At 43.2% G+C, this 20,274-nt stretch overlaps 1 protein-coding gene across 13 annotated transcripts in view; it reads left to right on the forward strand.

The window, feature by feature from the left end:
• The window catches only part of DPYD (dihydropyrimidine dehydrogenase), a 638,604-nt gene that overhangs the window by 362,308 nt on the left and 256,022 nt on the right, over positions 1–20,274 (forward strand). For all 13 annotated transcript variants that reach the window (XM_039484205.1, XM_039484204.1, XM_039484209.1 and 10 more), the window contains 2 exons: positions 8,857–9,041; positions 19,978–20,193. In XM_039484205.1, coding sequence (XP_039340139.1) covers positions 8,857–9,041; positions 19,978–20,193 — 401 coding nt within the window. The remainder of the gene's footprint in view (positions 1–8,856; positions 9,042–19,977; positions 20,194–20,274) is intronic.

The following is a 20,274-nucleotide window of genomic DNA, read 5'->3' on the forward strand; positions in this document are numbered from 1 at the left end:
AATGCAGGCAGTTAACAGCATACAGTATGTGGTTCAACTGCTCCTCTATACTAGGTAGATTCATAATGTTCAGCCTGTGAGGTTACATGCTTTTTTTATTTTACCCCCTTATAGTTCTAGGTGGAGGGTAAGAATTTTTTAAGTGAAGCAGGGAATTATATAAATTGGCAATATCGCAAATGAGCAAAGCAAAATGTAGAATCTAACATATTGCTAAATCTCTAAATCCAAACATAAAACTACAGGTGGTTTTGGTTTTGACTTTGGAAAGATAAAACCTGACTGAGGTTTTGCCAACCCAAAATACACCCACTTAGGCCCATCTCAAGTAAAAACACAACACATATTTGACATTTTTCTATAAATACTGAGAAATATTCTTGTCATATGCTAGCAGGTTTCTCTTTTACATATATGACAGCACAGCTACATCAGTTTAATTGACCTTGGCAATCTGCATCTGCTAGTGATATGTCCCTGAGGAACACTGCAGTTTTAAACTGCATTTTATTGCAGAAACTTGGGTGTCACAATATAGTTAAAGCTATATAAAAATAACTCATTTTGATACATGGCTTCAAGATTTGTTACAAGTATTTATCTGAAAATATTTCTTCATTATAAATCTACATTAAAATATCTTTGTATTTATAAAGAAGCTAATCCAAAAGTTAAAGTAGGAAAATAATACACAGTTAAAATGTTTTTTAATGAGAAAGATGACTTTTAATAGATGGCGGTGAGATGATCTTAGGCTTTGTTATTTGTATTCATGTCCCATTTGTACTGTTGCATGCAGTACAAAAAGTAGTGTGATATTTCTGTGCATTTCAGCTCCTGTTTTATGTACAACCTGTCCATCTGCCGTGTGTGTGTATATATATATGTTTATATTCCATTTTGTAACAAATAAGAGAATTGACGATATCTTTTCTGCAATAATGTTCCATAAGATAAGCGGAGAAAATAGTTGTGTTGTGTTTTAACAGCATATATTTTCCCCATGTAATTTACACTTGGGGAGGGGGGGGGAAGGTGTCTGATTCACCCTTGCATTACTCCAGATATCCATCGGTGTAACTCCACTGAAATTGTGATGGCATAAAACTGGACTAAGGGTACGTCTACACAACGGGACTATTCCGAATTTGCATAAACCGGTTTTGTAAAACAGATTTTATAAAATCGAGTGCGCGCGGCCACACTAAACACATTAAATCGGTGGTGTGCGTCCATGGTCCGAGGCTAGCGTCGATTTCTGGAGCGTTGCACTGTGGGTAGCTATCCCGTAGCTATCCCATAGTTCCCGCAGCCTCCCCCGCCCCTTGGCATTTCTGGGTTGAGATCCCAGTGCCTGATGGGGCAAAAATCATTTTCGCGGGTGGTTCTGGGTACAGCCTCACCCCTCCCTCCCTCCCTGAAAGCGGCAGACAACCGTTTCGTGCCTTTTTTGCTTGGTGAACTGTGCAGACGCCATAGCACAGCAAGCATGGACCCTGCTCAGCTCAATACCGCAATCGTGGATGTTTTAAACACCTCGCGCACTCTCGTGCAGTATATGCTGAACCAGGACCTTCGAACCGAGGCGAGTAAGAGGCGGATACAGCAGCGCGGCGATGACAGTGATGAGGACGTAGACACAGAATTCTCTCAAACCGCGGGCCCCGGCGCTTTGGAGATCCTGATGGTAATGGGGCAGATTCTATCCATTGAACGCCGATTTTGGGCCCGGGAAACAAGCACTGACTGGTGGGACTGCATTGTGTTGCAGGTGTGGGACGTTTCCCAGTGGCTGCGAAACTTTCGCATGCGTAAGGGCACTTTCATGGAACTTTGTGACTTGCTTGCCACTGCCCTGAAACGCCATAATACCAAGATGAGAGCAGCCCTCACAGTAGAGAAGCGAGTGGTGATAGCCCTGTGGAAGCTTGCAACGCCAGACAACTACCGGTCAGTCGGGAATCAATTTGGAGTTGGAAAATCTACTGTGGGGGCTGCTGTGATGCAAGTAGCCAAAGCAATCACTAAGCTGCTGCTACGAAAGGTTGTGACTCTGGGAAACGTGCAGGCCATAGTGGATGGCTTTGCTGCACTGGGATTCCCTAACTGTGGGGGGGCGATAGATGGAACCCATATCCCTATCTTGGCACCGCAGCACCAGGGCACCCAGTATGTAAACCGGAAGGGGTACTTTTCAATGGTGCTGCAAGCACTGGTGGATCACAAGGGACGTTTCACAAACATCCACGTGGGGTGGCCAGGAGGGTTCATGGCCTTTCGCGTCTTCAGAAGCACTACTCTGTTTAAACGGCTGCAGCAAGGGAATTACTTCCCAGACCAGAAAATAACAGTTGGGGATGTTGAAATGCCTGTCGTTATCCTGGGGGACCCAGCCTACCCCTTGATGCCATGGCTCATGAAGCCATACACAGGCAGCCTGGACAGTGGTCAGGATCTGTTCAATTACAGGCTGAGCAAGTGCAGAATGGTGGTGGAATGTGCATTTGGCCGTTTAAAGGCGCTGGCGCACATTACTGACTCGCTCAGACCTCAGCCAAACCAATGTCCCCTATGTTATTGCTGCTTGCTGTATTCTCCACAATCTCTGTGAGAGTAAGGGGGAGACCTTTATGGCGGGGTGGGAGGCTGAGGCAAATCACCTGGCCACTGATTACGCGCAGCCAGACACCAGGGAGATTAGAAGAGCACACCAGGAAGCGGTGCGCATCAGAGAAGCTTTGAAAACGAGCTTCATCAATGGCCAGGGTACAGTGTGACTGCTGTGTTTGTTGATGAACACCCAACCCCCTTGATTGACTCAGTCCCTGTAAGCAACTCCCCCTCCCCCTTCGAGTACAGCTTACTTATGCAAATAAAGTCACTCTCATTTAAAAAGCATGAATTCTTTATTGATTCATTATAAAAAGAGGGAGAGAAGTAAGGGTGTGCTTTGGGAGGAGGATAGGAGGGATGGAGAAGGCCATTAAAAAAAATTCAGAGTAACGACATCCTTCTGGTTGGGCTGTCCACGGGGGTGGAGTGGGCGGGTGCACGGAGCCTCCCCCCACGCGTTCTTACACGTCTGGGTGAGGAGGCTAAGGAACATGGTGAGGGGGGAGGGTGGTTATACAGGGGCTGCAGCGGCACTCTGTGATCCTGCTGCCGTTCCTGAAGCTCCACAAGACGCCGGAGCATGTCAGTTTGATCACGCAGCAGCCCCAGAGTTGCATCCCGCCACCGCTGATCTTCCTGCCGCAACCGCTGATTTTCCTGCCGGTCTTCCTGCCGCCACCTCTCATCTCGGTTGTCCCTCCTGTCCTCACGTTCACTGGCCTCTTTCCTGTAATTTGAAACCACGTCCTTCCACTCATTCAGATGAGCTCTTTCATTGCGTGTAACTTCCATAATATCCGAGAACATCTCATCTCGCGTCTTCTTTTTCCTCCGCCTTATCTGTGCTAGCCTTTGGGATGGAGGAGGGATGGTTGAAAAATTTGCAGCTGCATGAGGGAGATAAATATTTAGAAAGATACATTTTACAGAACAATGGTTATACTGTTTCACAGTGAACAGCACTATTCACCTAGCACATGTGATTTCCCTACAAGGTCGCATTTTTCATCTTAATAGTGAGTGCTTGCAGCTCTGGAGTTACAGATCTCACAGACACAGGTCCAGGCATCAGAATTCAGCTTGCATGCGGCCATGGTAAGCCACTGTCTCAGTGATTTACCCCTTCCCCCCAAAGTATGGCTAATACCACGCTAGCTCCCTGCTAATCAACAACCTTCCCCCTCCCCCCCACCCACTGCGTGTCTGGTAGCGTGGGGAAGATCGCCGGTGACCAAACAGAAAAGATCATCGGCATTTCACTCCTCCCCGCCCCCCGCGTCGCGACGTGCAGGAAAGTGTTTTTAAGCTGCTGCATTCCACGAACCCAGTAGAAAAATGGCCACCCCCTTACTTAAATTCCTGATTTTTAACCAGGTTATCCTGAACGATATCACTTTGCTGAGGATAACAGAACAAGATAAAGAGCGGATGCTTCTTGAATGCCAGCAGTCACCGGGACCATACGCTGCTATGCTTTGCCACGCAATGATACCTGATTACTTGCTACATGCATGGCATGGTAAAGTGTCCTACCATGGTGGGCGGAACAAGGATGCCTTGCCCAGAAACCTTCTGCAAAGGCTTCTGGAGTACCTACAGGAGCGCTTCATCGAGATGTCCCTGGAGGATTTCCTCTCAATCCCCGGACATGTTAACAAACTTTTCTAAGTAACTATACTGTCTGCGAATGCATGCCAAGTCCTCAGGGCAAATCAATCATTAAAAAAGGCTTGCTAAAAAAACAATGTTTGCTATTTGCAAAGGTACACTCACCAGAGCTCCCTTCCATGGCGTCATTGTCTGGAATAGTTGCTTGTGAGGGCTGGGAGCAGGGTAATTCCGTCAGGGTGATAAAAAGCTCCTGGCTGCTGGGGGTCACAGAGTGCTGTGTGCTCTCTGCTAGGTCTTCCTCTTCTTCTTCATCTTCATCTTCCCCGTCTGCATAATCCTCAGACATGGCAGAGATTACAACCCCCACCTCGGAATCCACGGTCAGGGGTGGGGTACTTGTGGCACAGCCCCCTAAAATTGCATGCAGCTCAGCATAGAAGCGGCATGTTTTTCGACCTGCCCCGGACCTTCCGTTTGCTTCTTTGGTTTTCTGGTAGGCTTGTCTGAGCTCCTTAACTTTCACTCTGCACTGCACTGAGTCCCTGCAGTGGCCTTTATCCGTCATAGCCTTAGAAATTCTTTCAAATACTTTTTCATTTCGTCTTTTGGATCGCAGTTCTGTTAGCACTGAATCCTCTCCCCATATAGCGATCAGATCCATTACCTCCCGAGCGGTCCATGCTGGGGCTCTTTTTCGATTCTCAGGAGACTGCATTGTTAACTGTGCTGATGAGCTGTGCGTGGTCACCTGTGATGATGAGCTCTCCACGCTGGGGAAGCAGGAAATGAATTTCAAAAGTTCGCGGGGCTTTTCCTGTCTACCTGGCCAGTGCATCCGAGTTGAGAATGCTGTCCAGAGCGGTCAGTGGTGCACTGTGGGATAACGCCCGGAGGCCAATACCGTCGATTTGCCGCCACACTAACCCTATTCCGATATGTTAATCCCGATATTAGCGCTACTCCTCTCGTCGGGGAGGAGTACAGAAACCGATTTAAAGAGCCATTAAAATCGATATAAGGTGCCTCCTAGTGTGGACGGTTGTGGCGTTAAATCGGTTTTACGCTCCTAAAACCGATTTAAACGCCTAGTGTAGACCAGGCTTAAGATAGTGGTGAATCAGGCACTTGGGCTTCCCATTCTGTAGTTAACATTGTAACACTCCTATTTTAAATTTTTATTTTTCAGTCATCTCCAGGCACACACACACACACACACACACACACACACACACACACACACACACACACACACACACACTTTTTCCTGACCTCTTCTCCCAAAGTAGGTGGTCAGTCATTGATACTTTTGTGGCTGTTTTATGGAGATAGTATTCTTGCTTTTTCTAAAACAAAAAAAGAGAGGAGTGGATGGAGATTTATAGTCTGAGAAGGAAGGATAGTGCAGTGGCTAGAGTTCTAGCCAGGATCTTGGGAGACCAGGGTTCAATTTGTTCCTCCACCATGAACTTCCAATATGACCTAGGCCAAGTCTCTTTGTTCCTCATTCCCCATTTGTAAAATGGGTATAATTGTACCTCAAAGGGGTATTGTGACAATAAATACATTAATGATTATGGAAACAAAGATTGGGAGGTTTCAGGTGACACTTTGACAATGGGGGCCATATAGGTATCTAAAATAGACAGATTAAACAGAACAGCATTCTAAAAATTCCTAGAGTAATGTGGGAAATTCAGCAGTTTTGAAAGCTAGTTTGCTTGGAACGGAAATGAAAACAAAGAATTTCAAAAGTTCCCACACAACAAAATTCCTGAAAAAAATTGTTTGGAGTCAATGAAACATTTCATTTTGATTTTGACTTCCTATTTTTAATTTTTTTATATTTATATTTATAAAAATAAAAATCAATCCAAAAACTCATTCTGAAATGAAAAATTGAAACATTTTATTCTGAAAATGTTGAGTGAGGGTTTCTTAATCATATTGAATTGCGTTTTTATTAAAAAAAAAAAACAGAAGCAAAATTTTGTCAAAATCATCATATTCCCCAGGGAAGTTTCAGTTTAAATGAAACAGCTTTTTCAGATGGAAAAACATTTTGTCTCAAAATTTTCTACAATAGTTGCCTAAAAGTGGCAGAGTGTCATTTCTGTTGTGATGGAAGACTCTCTTGATCTTGTGTGTGTATAAATATTGAAGATCTGAAGAAACTGTTACAAGGACAGATGTGGAAAATCATTCTTTTTCAGTTCTAAACTTCAAAAATGCCACCCATCTGCCTCAACAGGTGGGGGAACATGAGGGGCCTGATGGTGAAAGGGAACAGCCTCAGGAGCAAGGAAGGAGACACTTGCTGAGAGATACCAGGTAGCTCCTCCCCACCCCTTGGAGTCTCTGGCATTGATTAGACAGTAGAGGGGAGGGGTGCTGATTCTCCAGCATTCCCTAGCTCCCAGAATTTAAGCTGGGGTGAGAGCCCTGTGGATCTTCTTTCAGCTTCATTTCATCAGTGCCACACTACTCACATCCTGACAAATGCCATGATCACCTGTTAGGGGGTCAGGAATCATTTTTTTTTCTCCTATGGGCCAATTGGCAGAGAACCAGGGTGTTTTTTCACCTGCCTTGAAACACCTTCAAGACATGATGAGTTAAGCAGGAATGCACTTAGTACCTAACTGAGGTACTTGGTTGAGTTGTTAATGTTTTGCAACTTGAGGCCGGTTTCCCATGCGGCTAAAAGGATAAAATGAATGGTTCCCAGAAGTAGAATACTGGGATATTGGTCATGGGCTTTGGGCTCATGAGAGCTTGTGGGCCAAGGTCAGGTCAGACCTTTTGGCCCTCATGGGCTGAAATCCCCACCCTTCTGCATCCTCTGTCTCTCACGAGGGGTGGGGGGGTTGAGGGGAAGAGGATGGTAGGACTCAGAGCAAACTAAGTCCTGGAGAGTAGGCTGAGGAGAGTCTACCCCAAGTTATGGGTTATATGGTAAGAGCCCTGTAACCCTCACACTGGAACCAATTAAATGCCTGGTATAGGAAGCTCTGGATAATGGACGAGTAGTGCCCCTCCCCTGTGTTTAAGCTTAATAAAAGTTGCAGCCTGTCACTTAAAATTCATCCATATTTCTGTCATCATTTCATTGCGTGTCTGGATCAAGGTGACATGAATCAGAGGCTGGGAGGGCAACAACTTTGAAAACTACCAAGTGTATATGTTTGTTGTCTTGGGAAGTAGAAAAATATTTTGAATACGATGTGGATGAGTGGGTAGACAAATGAGAATGGGATGAATGGATGATGCTAGGATAAAAGAAGACTCCCCCTTGTTCACCAATGGTGACTAGGGCAGGATTTTCAAAAGTGCAGAACATTAGCCTAACTCTGCACCCATTGATATTAATGGTAAAACTCCCAATGACATCAGTGGTAGGTGAGGAAAGCCAGTGCTGAGTATTCTTGTAAATCTCAATATAAAGTCCGTGTAGGATTTGTAGTTCGTGCTCAGGAAGTGATCAATAGCGTATCAGAGTCAGTTTGTTCCTTCTGGTTTGGGCACAATCGACACCACCACCTCTTTCTTCACTTCATGATATTCCTGTACAATTACCTCTTGCATAAAGTGTTGTCAGATGCTCCCAGTGTGGTGCTCTGTTCTGTTCAATGTTGATATCAATCGGTTGCGTGCATGTGTTCCCTCTGTGTGCTGCCCAGGCTCTGCAGATTGCTGGCACAGCAGACCCCGAGAGAACCCCCAATGACCACAGACTCTAGTAAGGTACGAAGGCACCCGGGCCAGGTTTATTGTCAAACGAAGCACAGTAATAGTTCCCTCTAGACTGTACCCTACAGGACATACTACAAATATGTGCCCCCTGGTAATGGACTCAGCTCAGTCAGTGGTGGGACTCTCCACTGCCCCCTAGGCTGGACAAAGACATCCACTCAGAGGTGCATTCTTATACAGAGGTACAAACAAGTTACACATCACTCCTGACGTATTGAGGTACAACCCCTCTACGTATTAAGGTGCCGCCTCTCACCTTGTACATGTTTGTTCGAACAAAACAACTCTATCCATCATATTACCCTTTTGGCCCTGTCATTGGGATGGGTCAGCTTGTTCCTTGTTATGTGTGTGGAGTGTACAAGTATGCAAATGTTCTGATATCTGGCGTCCAGTACCTTTTTAGGTATGTCTCTTTTTGCAGCATCAGCCCTTTCCTTGCCAGCTTCTGTGAGCAGGGCCTGCCTCTGGCTCACAGCTTAACTTTGCTTTGTGTTAGCAAAGTCTTGACCATTACTTTAGTTCAGGCCTTAGGCCTCATACTGGGCCTCTCATAAGGGTTTATGTTTCAGGGCCTCATCTTACTACACCTTGCTTAGCAGACACATGAAAAATGGTTTCTATTGTGACACTGGTTGCATATTCATTCCATGTGCTAGACATTGGACCTTTGCATGTGAATCCCCATAGTAAATACACTTCTGGATTAACTCTACTGGAAGTCAAGGTAGAAACACAGTGATACGGACTGTAACAATGGTTTATTTCTTACTTTTATTATTGTCTATATGAAGTGGATCGTAGCAACAATTGCTTAGTAAATCTGTTAAACTATCTCCAGATCATCTACTTAGTATATTTTTATCTTTCACTTAAATACAGTAAAAGAAGCCATGAATCCTATCCAGTTTAATAGATGGGGTCTTCCTGAAGTGGATCCAGAGACCATGCAAACCAGTGAACCGTGGGTTTTTGCCGGTGGTGACATTGGAGGTTTAGCTAACACTACAGTGGAATCAGTGAACGATGGAAAACAAGCTTCCTGGTATATGCACAGATACATACAGGTGGGTTTTTAAAAGTAGTTTTCCTTTCCAGCTGCTACTTGATATCTGTTTTCACACACACATTTATTGGCTTGCTTTTTTCCTGGTTATTGAAATAATTGCCATGGATTTCTAGAGTTAAATACGTAGGTTTTGAGTAACGGGCATCTAGATACTCTGGGTAATGGTGCACTACAAATCTTTTAGATCAGCGATTCTCAAACTTATTTGATCGTGCCCCCCTTCTTTGTGGCTGTAATAGTTTACACCTTCCCCTTCCTCCACACAAGTAAATATACCAACAAAAAAAAATCAACATTCAACGCTCACTAAATATTAAAAACAGTAAAGCATTGATTCAAATAGAGCCAGTATCCATTGTAATAAGAGCAAATGCAAAACTGCGATCATGGTCAAGTCTTACAATTAAATGTGCACACCATGTCATAGCAAATGGATTAATGTACAGATGGCAACGACTTTGTATAATGCTATGCAAGCTTAACAGAAATCTGTCAAAATCCACAGCACCATCTGAGGACCTGACATGTCTGGAGGAGTCAGCTTTGATAGTAATTCATTGCTGTGGGTAAAATGTACCCAATAATTTTTTTCCCTAAAGCGTCTCATCCCCACCCCCCGAATGCATTGTGCGCCCCCCAGGGCATTTGCATACTTGTACACTCCACACACATAACAAAGAAACAAGCAGGGGGGGGGGCTGCTTCCCAGTTTGAGAGCCTCTGGATTAGATAATTAAAACTATAGATGTATAATAACAAAAATGGCTTTGGTACATTGAAACTAGATTTTTTTTTTAAATGTGTAAATCTTAACAAGATTCTTCTCTCCAACTCAGAGTTCCACCAAGGTCTCTGGTCTGCTGTGGCTTCTTCCACAATATTCAGTATATGCAGATATATGATTTAGGTAATGGGGGGTGGGAAGCCCATCAATATTAAATAGAACCTTTGAACAGCACAGAAAGTATAAATTAAATATGGTCCCTATTGTTACCTGGGGAAGATACTATTATTTATACAGTGCAAGTGTACCAGTGCTTGACAAAACATACGCACACACACAAATAAGGGATTGCAGTCCAGCTCAGACAAATCTGATAATGGGGCCACACGAGCAAGGCAAATACAAAACCTAATTCATGGAGAAAAACAGTGCAAAGAAGTGGAGTTTAATGGGTTTAAACTCAGGCAACCAGGTGACTAAGCATTTCCCCTTTGCGTGCTGTAGAGATGATACAGAGTGAGAGCTGTGATCTGCTCTTCTCTCCCCCAGTTTAATGTAAAAACAGGCATAGCAAGCAAGCTATAGTCTTAGATCAGGTGCAGAGGAACCATAGCAGACCAGAGTCCTTGGCCTTTGTGTGGAAAGGCAGCTGATAAAAAAATGTTTGTAGTATGAAGAATTCTTTGGAACAAACAAAGAAGAAAATGTTTCCCAAGAAAAATGGATTTGAACAACTGAGGTAGTAGCAGTGCAATTCCTTTGTCCCCCACCCCTTATGAGACACTGTGTGTGCAGCATCATATTGTTTCAGTCTGATGTGGCTTCATAAAAATACTGTGTGGCTCAAAACTTGTTTTCACTATCAGTACATATTTTTCTCACTTATTCTGAAGCAGTGTTTGTAATCTGTATTTTTAGACCCCATCCAAATACCTAGTGTTAAACATTCTAAGCTTTGATGTGTGAGTACATTTGTTTTGGCATCTCTGTGACCCTAGTGGGGGTATTTCCTCTCTCTCTCTCTCCTTATTCCCTCTCCAACTTCTCATGAAAACATGCATCACTCAAAGCATCTCTTATAATTGAATTCCCGTCAAAGGACATTTTTTCTTCCTCTAAAACATTCCGTATTTTGGAATATACTGAGCATTTTAAGGGGAGTCTGAAAGTTGTGGCCTGAGAATTTAGAATTTTAAATCAAACAGACTTGATATTAGAGTGCTTCGGTTACCCTTTGCAGGGTTTGAGGCAGCTTATTCGACCTTACAGTCTCACCAGGAAGCTAATGGGAAAGCCTTGCAGCAATCTTCACAGGAAAGTTTCCAAATGTCAAGTGTCATCTTTCCAGCTGCTAGATGAATGGGTAGCCAAGAGGCATTTATTTGGATGTACGGTCCCGGTAAAATCTGGCTGCTGTGGTGGGGAAGACTGTAATTTGGCAGTTACTTCACCAATATTTGCATCAGTTGCAATCTTAGTAACAGAATGAGGAACGTCATTTTTAGGGGAGTTGTGATTCAGAGCCAGATCACAATGCTCTAGCATTTATACGCCTAACACATGGCTCTGTGTGTGGGTACACATACATACATATGTAAAGTGTTCCTCAATTTTGAACTAACTGTTGAATCCTCCCCTGCTTTAGATAAAAATACCCTCATGAAATAGATTGACTTTCTCTCACCTACAGGATTGTAAAGCTGACAATTTCTTCACAGTCTTAGTGTTTGATTTAATAAAAAGGCTCATTTTAGGTTTCAGCTGTTCTCTGTACAATGTATCTATTTGTATTTATAAAAAAAATAATTGCCCGTTTCCCAAGCCACTGACTGTACTAGCACCAGTAAAAATATAACTAGCATGCAGTCCACGCTTGGCAGCATCAAAAGACCAATCCAAACAATTCTAGACCACAATAAAATGTGAAATTAAAAAACAGCATCCCAGTTAATTGCTTGTCGTTTCCTTTAAACAGCACACTCCTCACATCTCAGCCTAGTTCAGGCAAAAGGCTGAGCAAACAGATGGGCTTTACATGTGCCCTGAAGCTCAAATCATTCAAACTCTGGCATGCATTCAAGAGAAGTGTGAGTTCCAGAGTCAAGGGCTTTCCAAAGGGAATGCCTTATGTTCAAAACTAGGAATTATTTACAGAAGCATTTTGGCTGATCTCACACTGGACGTTCTCCATCAGTAACAGACCAAACATTCCTTGCTTCTCAGCATTCTTCCACCAGCTTGAAAAGCACAGGCTTGGCTGAGCTCTGTATCTTTGTGGCCTGTGTAAACAAGACCAGCTGAAACCCAGCTGAGGATGGAAGTACTTTTGTCCCTTCCTGGTCTGACTGTTCCATTAGAACTTTCCTATACATTCTAAATAGAATCAATGTAATTCAAAGATAGAGGAAGATAAAAATCCACGTAGAAGCAACCCAATTCACCAGGCTGCCCACCACTCACACTCCCATTTCTCTGTCTCTTTCCACGCCACCCCTTTCCTACATCTGTTTTCCAAGTCACCATCCTCACCTTATTCAAATCCCTCCTAAAGAGTCACTCTTCTGGTGTTGTTCACAATGAGTCTATAGTTACTAAGAAGTATTTTTAACATCTGTTTTCCTTCCTCTGAGCCACTCAGTGTGTCCTGTGTCCTCTGTCTACCTGTTAGAGCAGACTGTAAGCTATTTTGTGCACTTAATACATAATAGTGGGCCAGATCTTCAGCGGATGTAAATTGCAGTTCCTTGAGGATCTGGCCCAATATCATTTTAAGGGCACTAGTATTGTACTACTTAAAGCAGATTCCCCCCCCCACCCACACACACTTTCCCATGAAATAAATAAATAATGTGAATTTTATATCTAGTGAGCCTGGACTCTATTTCTTCTATGAAGACTGGCCATTTCCTCAGGCTTGTCTTTGAAGCTGTTGGTCATGCTGGCTGCCTTCTATTCAGGCTAAATGAGGGAACAATTAAATGCCCCCTTTGTTTAATGTTAGCTGAAACATTGGAAAACGCTGCCCTAGGGACTAAAATGTCACCTCCCAAAGACTAGACGGTATGCAAACAGAAGGTAGCTGGTGAGTTATTTGATTTTAGCTGCATGTATGTTAGAGCCAGAAACAACCAGGAAGCAGGTAGAAAGAAGCAGAAAGGCAAGGAGACAGTTAGAAAAGCACTGGGAGTGTGGCCCTGAGAGAGAGAGCTTTTTCCGTGGTGCTGGCTTGAAAGAGGCTTGGACTGTGAGCGAAAAACCTCCTGTTATTAATTCCTGGGGTGTTTAGGAAAATAAGACTTTGTACATACTTTGTAAATAAATAAGATTGCAATGAAGAAATACCTGACTCCATCATCAATTTCTCCTTCTAAACCAGGGGTTCTCAAACCCATCACCGGGTTGCAAAGTTATTACATGGAGGGTTGCGAGCTGTCAGCCTCCACCGTCAAACCGCACTTTTCCTCCAGCATTTATAATGGTGTTAAATATATAAAAATATGTTTTTAATTTATAAGGGGGGGTCACACTCAGAGGCTTCCTATGTGAAAGGGGTTACTAGTACAAAAGTTTGAGAACCACTGTTCTAAAGGAAACAATCCCCAAGACCTCAAATATTGGGTAACCGGTTGAGTCAAAAGGGGTAACAGTATGGTGTTAATTCATATCACTGAGATATAGGACTTCTCCTATTATGCTTTGACAAATATGTAATTTTAGAATGAATAAGTGCATATTTACAAAGCCTATTCAAGTTCCTTAAAGGATCCACAGGCAGGGGATAATACACTGCAATTCAGTACAATTTTTTAATTTGAATAGTGCCTTTCATACAAAATGCTTTGGTGACTGATTGTAAATAATAGAATTACACAGCTAAATAATAGAAAAGAGAGTGAGTATGGGCAAGGAAGAATAGACAGGTTTTCAGATGAGATTTTAAATGAGCGAGTCAATGAGGTGGAAAGATGCAGGAAAATCATTCAAGGCTGCAGAGGAGAAGGCTCTCAGTAAAAGAATGATGTTGATGAAACTTAGCATTTTTTTAGTGCTCTGTGTCTTGAAGGCACTGCATAGACATTGACTATATACAATAATGCCATGAGGTAGGTGGTTAAGTAGTTATCCACAGCTAGGGAAACAGACAGAGACAGATGAAATTACTTGCTCAAGGCCACATAGCGAATCAGTGTGCAAGTTTTAAAATGCAGGATCTTCCTGTCTCCCAGTCCTGTGCTCTTTACTACAGAGCACACTGTCTCTGCAAGAGTATCCAGATCAGAAGAAAGAAGATGACTGCATGCAAAATGTTTGTGGATTTTGGCATGCTTTTCAAAGAGCTATGGAGACATGGTAACCAGGAATCTGAATTCCCATAATTGTAGACTCCACTGGTTGACAACAAATTAGAGAAGAATCTAGCAAGATTTTTTTATCTTTTTCTAAAATCGGGGAAAGAATTATTATAAATAAACTTGTGTCTACAGGTTTTCTTTTACTGTGTGTGCAGTGTCAGATCTTATTTTTTCCTATTAGGAACCTATATAGCATTTTATTTTGACTTAGTAAATTTAGTTCCTTTATGAGCATTGTACTGAACAGAGAGGTTGTGAAAAGCAAAACAAACATTAAAAAGGAACAAAAGGGAGTGTGACAAGAGGAGGGGAAGATAAATCTGCAAGGAAGCATTGCTACTGACTGTTGAACCCTCGGCCTCATCTTACAGCAATGCATATTTTGTCATTTTGATTTACTCCCCTGGGTTCCCTAATTCTTGTCACCACCTATACCAGCCTCTTGGGATGAAAGACCCATTTTGGACAACTCCTCATTGGGCCAGTGATCATCAGAGATGTGGAAGTGTAGTATCAGGCTGTTGGAGATACTCAGGCTGTAAAAGTGGTTTCCAAACCACTATGACAAAACAGCGACAAAGAGTCCTGTGCCACTGTCTGACGAAGTGGGTTTTCACCCACGAAAGCTCATGCTCCAATACTTCTGTTAGTCTATAAGGTGCCACAGGACTCTTCGTCGCTTTTTACAGATCCAAACTAACATGGCTACCCCTCTGATAATATGACAAAACAGACAGCAGTGACCCTCATTAACAGCGAGTGGGGGCACCAGGAGTAGGCAGCTTCTGGTGGAGTTAATGCATTTTTCCATCTAGGTGGAGTCACATCTTTTTTCTCTCTCAAGGCAGTTTACCAAGGGTGTAGAGATAGTGCAGAATCCTAATGTCAGGGGAAAAGGTCTGTGCCTGGAGGTGTTTCAGTGGATGGGTGGAAACCCTGGTGATCAACTGCAGGCCAGCATGCAGCAAAGCTTTCCTATTCTTACATGGGCACATTCAATCTGCGTATCCCAAATTCCTTTCATTAGAGGAGGGTTTTTTAATCTTGCACAAGCCAAGCTGTATTTTTTATCTTGCACAAGTTTTATTTATACAAAATCACAGAAAGCACATTTGCTGCCTTTAGCTAAGATTCCTTTGAAACAAAATTCATTTCATGTGGCGGTGGAAGTAGCTTTTGAAGATTAGGTCATCGAGCCAGGAAACAGAAACAGGATGACATGGCTTAAGCAACTAATCAAATACTGAATTTTGAATACCGAATATTTTCGGGCATACCAGGATTGAGCAGTTCGTGAGCAGTCCGTAGGCTGAAATGTATTTACATTCCACATTTGAACAATTTTGAATAATCAAAAAATTAATAAATAACTGCAGTCTGCTTGCAGAAAGGAAAAGAGGCATAAGTTTACTATGCGCCACCCTTTACTCAGAGCAGATAGTTGCATCATAGTCTAGCCTTGAATACATTGCTTGTTTTCAACTGTTTGTCTGACTCTTTCAGTACCACCACTTCCCATTAACTCCTTTGTTTTCTTTCCACACTGTACTACACATGGTTTATACGCTAAGCTCCTGGCCTTCACTTTGCACCAATAATGGTGCCAGTTGAGAATGAACATCTTGTCCAGTAAAAACTACACTGAGAACACAGGCCACCTAACAGCTAGACAATGGTAATAAATTTCTGTCGCTCCTGACCTACACCAGATTTCAGCCTGTGACCTTTGGGTGAAAGGTTTTGTACGCTAATACCAAATATCTGAGCTGTCCAGGTTTGTTTGTTTGTTTAATTAATAACAGAAAGGAAATATAGCAGCTGGTTACTCAGATAATGAAATATTAGGTCACAATAGTACCTTGAAGTCATGGCCCTGAGTTTGGGGCAGTGGAACTCTGGAGTTCCCCAGCAGGTGCTCTGCTAAGCACTATGACTCAGGTAGGCATGTTGCCTCTCAGGGTATGTCTACACTGCAGTTAAAAACCCATGGCTAGCCCATGCCAGCTAAATCAGCCCTGTGGGGCTCGGGCTATGGGGATGTTTAATTGCGGTATAGATGTTTGGGCTCTGTTTGGCACCCGGGCCCTAGGACTCTATAGGGAATGGTGTCCCTAGCCTCTGTTCACCAGAAGCTGGGAATGGACAGGGGATGGATCACTTGATGATTACCTGTTCTGTTCATTCCCTCTGAGGCACCTGGCATTGGCCACTGTCGGAAGACAGGATACTGGGCTAGATGGACCTTTGGCCTGACCCAGTAGGGCCATTCTTATGTAGGTTGGGAGGGTCCCAGAGATTGAACTGCAGCCCGAGCTTGAAACCCTTCACTGCAATTAAACAGCCCCTTAGCCTGGTCCCTGCAAGACTAAGTCAGCTGAGACAGGCCAGCCACAGGCTTCTTATTGCAATGTAGACATATCCCAGAGCTCTGGGGAGCATTATATCTAGAATGCACAGAGTGGCTTCTATGGAAGGGAATGGTTCGGTAATTTTCCTCCATAATCTTGCCTTCTTAGGTATGGCTAGCAATGTAAAGGTCACTACCCAGAAAAAGGTCATTGCATCAGGGAAATTTGGTCCCAAATGGCTGGAATCTGATGAAATCAGCTTTTCTCAAGCGAATTTTGCCATTTTAGATAACATCCACAGCTCCAAATTTTCTGTTGGCATAGCTCCATTATCTTCAGTTGTGTTACACCAGCCAGGAGTCTGGCCCAATATGCCATTTCTGGATTTGGACCCTACCTGGGATGAAAATACAAAGAGTCAGGTGATTTGATTCCAGCTTCTTAAATTTGGGAGGACGGGAGTAGATTTTGAGGTTCTGCATCAAGACTTTCTTTAATTAAAGCCCCTGAAATATCTATAGTAGTTCTCATGCCCTCCCCAGCCCTTAGTAACATGCATAAGAGAAAAATGTAATAAATAAGCTCTTTAAAAACAAAACAAAAGGCAGCAACACAAGGGTTGGAAGGTTTTACAGAATATTTAGCATATCATCTCCATCCTTACATAAGAGAGGTGGTTTTTTGTTTTGTGTTTTGTGCTTCTCAAGGAGTAGAGAACCCCTCCACCTTCCCTCCACCCCCCGGCTTTACTGACTGAAGTTCAAGGTTCTTAGGGTATGTCTGCACTGCAATTAGACAGCTGCAGCTGCCCCATGCCAGCTGACTCAGGCTTTCAGGACTCAGGATAAGGGGCTGTTTAATTGCAGTGTAGACATTCAGTCTCAGGCTGCAGCCTCAGCTCTGGAACCCTCCCACCTCACAGGGTCCTAGAGTCTGGGCGGCAGCCTGAGTCCAAACATCTACACCACAGTTAAACAGCCCCAGGCTTATGAGCCCAAGTTAGCTGACATAAGGCAGACACGGGTTTTTAACTGAGTATAGATATACCCTCAGTGGCACAGACCTTAATTCCATCCATCATGAACTAGATAGGATTCTGCTCAGTGTCCATTCATGCAACTCCTACACTTGCCAGTTCTTTAGGGTGTTTCTTCTCCAAAGGCAGAGCCCACTGCCTGCTCATTACATTTAAGAGCAAGAGAACACACCTATAATGATCTACACATTGTGAAGCAAAGCCACTGATCTGGTCAGTTTTTAAGGATTGCTGTACTGTAACAACACCTTCACAGTGATTATGGCTAATCAAATATTTCTATTGTTTGTAAATGAACATTATTTACTTGATAGTCAAAAGCCAGTTATGTTAGGGTTAATTGAGTCAGTTCTGGGGAATCAAATGTACAATGAGTCCATGTGCAAAGATTCCTTATAATTTTTTATTGATGCATGCATTCATATGTGTATTTCCTCTTTTTTTAAAAAAAAATCAAGTGGCTGAGATATCTTTAAAACTGTTAGGAAACGTGACTACAACATTTATATTGTTTGCTCTTCTTTGGTCCAGTTCCTAGCTACCAATCCAGAATTAGGGCCTTATTCTGACACCCTTACAATACTCACATCAAGTAGTACTTTACTACAGTACTCCTGTCAGATATGCCTGATGCACACCATAAAAAAGAATGTGTAGGAGCTTGGATGAATACTGAGCCAGTGATGGCAGGTTGCTAAGTGATACTGCATGTGGAACACTTTCACTCTATGATTACTGGAGTCTTCCCTCTTTAGTGTATCTAAGCAACCGTTGTATCTTATGATACAATTAATCCCAATATTGAAGCACTTGTTCATGTGAATAGTTCTAGTGGTTCTAAAGAAGACCTCTTTCAATGAGAATAGGTTGCAGCATTGAGTCCCAGGTCCCCTAACTACCCCAGAGGTTGATGGGGTATCAACTGATGTTGGTTGTCATTTTGGAAATGGTATATTAACGCTTCTACTCCAGGGTGTTTAAAAATATGAGAACATTAATAATTAAAATGCAAATAATGTGTAGCTGCTAGAAACAAGATTTACACCATTTTTTTAAAAATAGAGATCTACCATATATACTCATTCATAAGCTGAATTGTTTTAGTAAAAAAGGGAAGCACCAGAGAAGGGGGTCGGTTTATGAATGGGTATAGAGAGGGAGAGGTGGGACACAGCCCCTCCCCCCAACACAGCCAGACGGAAAGAGGCAGGGACAGAGTCTCTCCCCACAGCCTCTGAAGCAGCTGTAGCTCCGGGGCTGGCAGGCTGCAGCCATGCCGCTCCACCACGCCCCCAAGAGCAGGCTGTGGCCACGCCACCAGAGCACGCTGTAGCCGTGCCACCCGGCCCAGCCCGCTGGAACATGCTGAGGCTGTGCTGCCCGGTCTGGCCCTCGGAGCAGGCTGCGGCTGCGCTGCCTAGCCTGCAGGAGCAGCTCAGCCAGGTCAGAGACATCCTCCCCTGGCCCTCCCCAGCTAAGGTGGGAAGCGATGGGATCGGGAGAGTGTGGGGGTCCCAGGCTAGGGGTAGGGTCATGTGGGTGTGGTCACAGGGGTTACTCCCCTGACTCCTAGCTTCTCCACCCAAAAACATTTCCCCACCAGCTGCTGTCCCGGCCCATCAGGGTAAGCAGCTGTCATGCCAGGACACTTTGTTTACTTAGGTTTACCTCTGTGCCTGTAGACGCTCTAGGTAAACTAAACATCTCTGCCCCCCAGCGGCTTATCCTGATGGCCTGGGTGCCAAAGTTTGCTGACCACTGAATTATAGGGTTGGCTTATGAACAGGTTATAAAAATTTTCCATTTTTACTTATCCATCTTGGGGGGGGTCGGCTTATAAACGAACCGGCTTATTTTCGAGTATATGGTATTTTAAAATTGCTGGGAAACAAAGATTTTACTTATGAAAGAAAATAAATGTAGGTGTAAGACTGAGGCCTCAATTCTGCAAAGATTTGCTCACATTTAATTCACAGACTGTGAATTCTAACACTGACTTCAATTAAACTTTAAGGGGCATAAATCTTTGCAGCATTGTGATCTATAGTAGAATACTCACTTGCTCAGTCCCATTGTGTACCTTTGGTATTCCTTTAGTCAATACTACAATGTACAGGCTTCACAAGGCTTAGTTAACCCTGGCCTTGGAACATTAACTCAGAGTGTCTTTGATAAAACTGTACGTATGCGTGTTTCATTGTAACTGTTGTTTTAACAAAACGATTTTATTTAATTGGTTGTATTTCAAAGTAATACACTGAAATAATATTTCAGCATCAACACCATGTTCCCTTTTAAAATGAAGATGTTTGATGTATGCCTTTTGCCCATGGCCAGCTAAATGTTTTAGTCAGTTTTCATCACTGCAAGCATAAAATATTAGAATATTTTAAGTGTATGAGTGATACACTCACACTAACAAGAAATTATATAAAATTCAGATGACAAAAATATTTGTATATTTGTTTTTACAGTCTTTATACGGTGCTGCAGTTTCTACTACTCCAGAATTACCTCTCTTCTATACTCCTATTGATTTGGTAGACATCAGTGTAGAAGTGGCTGGACTGAAGTTTCCAAATCCCTTTGGTCTTGCCAGTGCAACTCCAACTACTAGTTCCCCAATGATTCGAAGAGCATTTGAAGCGGGATGGGGATTTGCTCTGACCAAAACATTCTCCCTCGATAAGGTAAGGAAATATTTTAAGGCATATGTAATTTCATGGTATGTTCTAGTCATGATCTAAATGTTTTGAGAATATAAATAAGTA

Source organism: Mauremys reevesii, linkage group 8 (genome assembly GCF_016161935.1).
Source record: "Mauremys reevesii isolate NIE-2019 linkage group 8, ASM1616193v1, whole genome shotgun sequence".
Classification (NCBI taxonomy): Eukaryota; Metazoa; Chordata; order Testudines; family Geoemydidae; genus Mauremys; species Mauremys reevesii.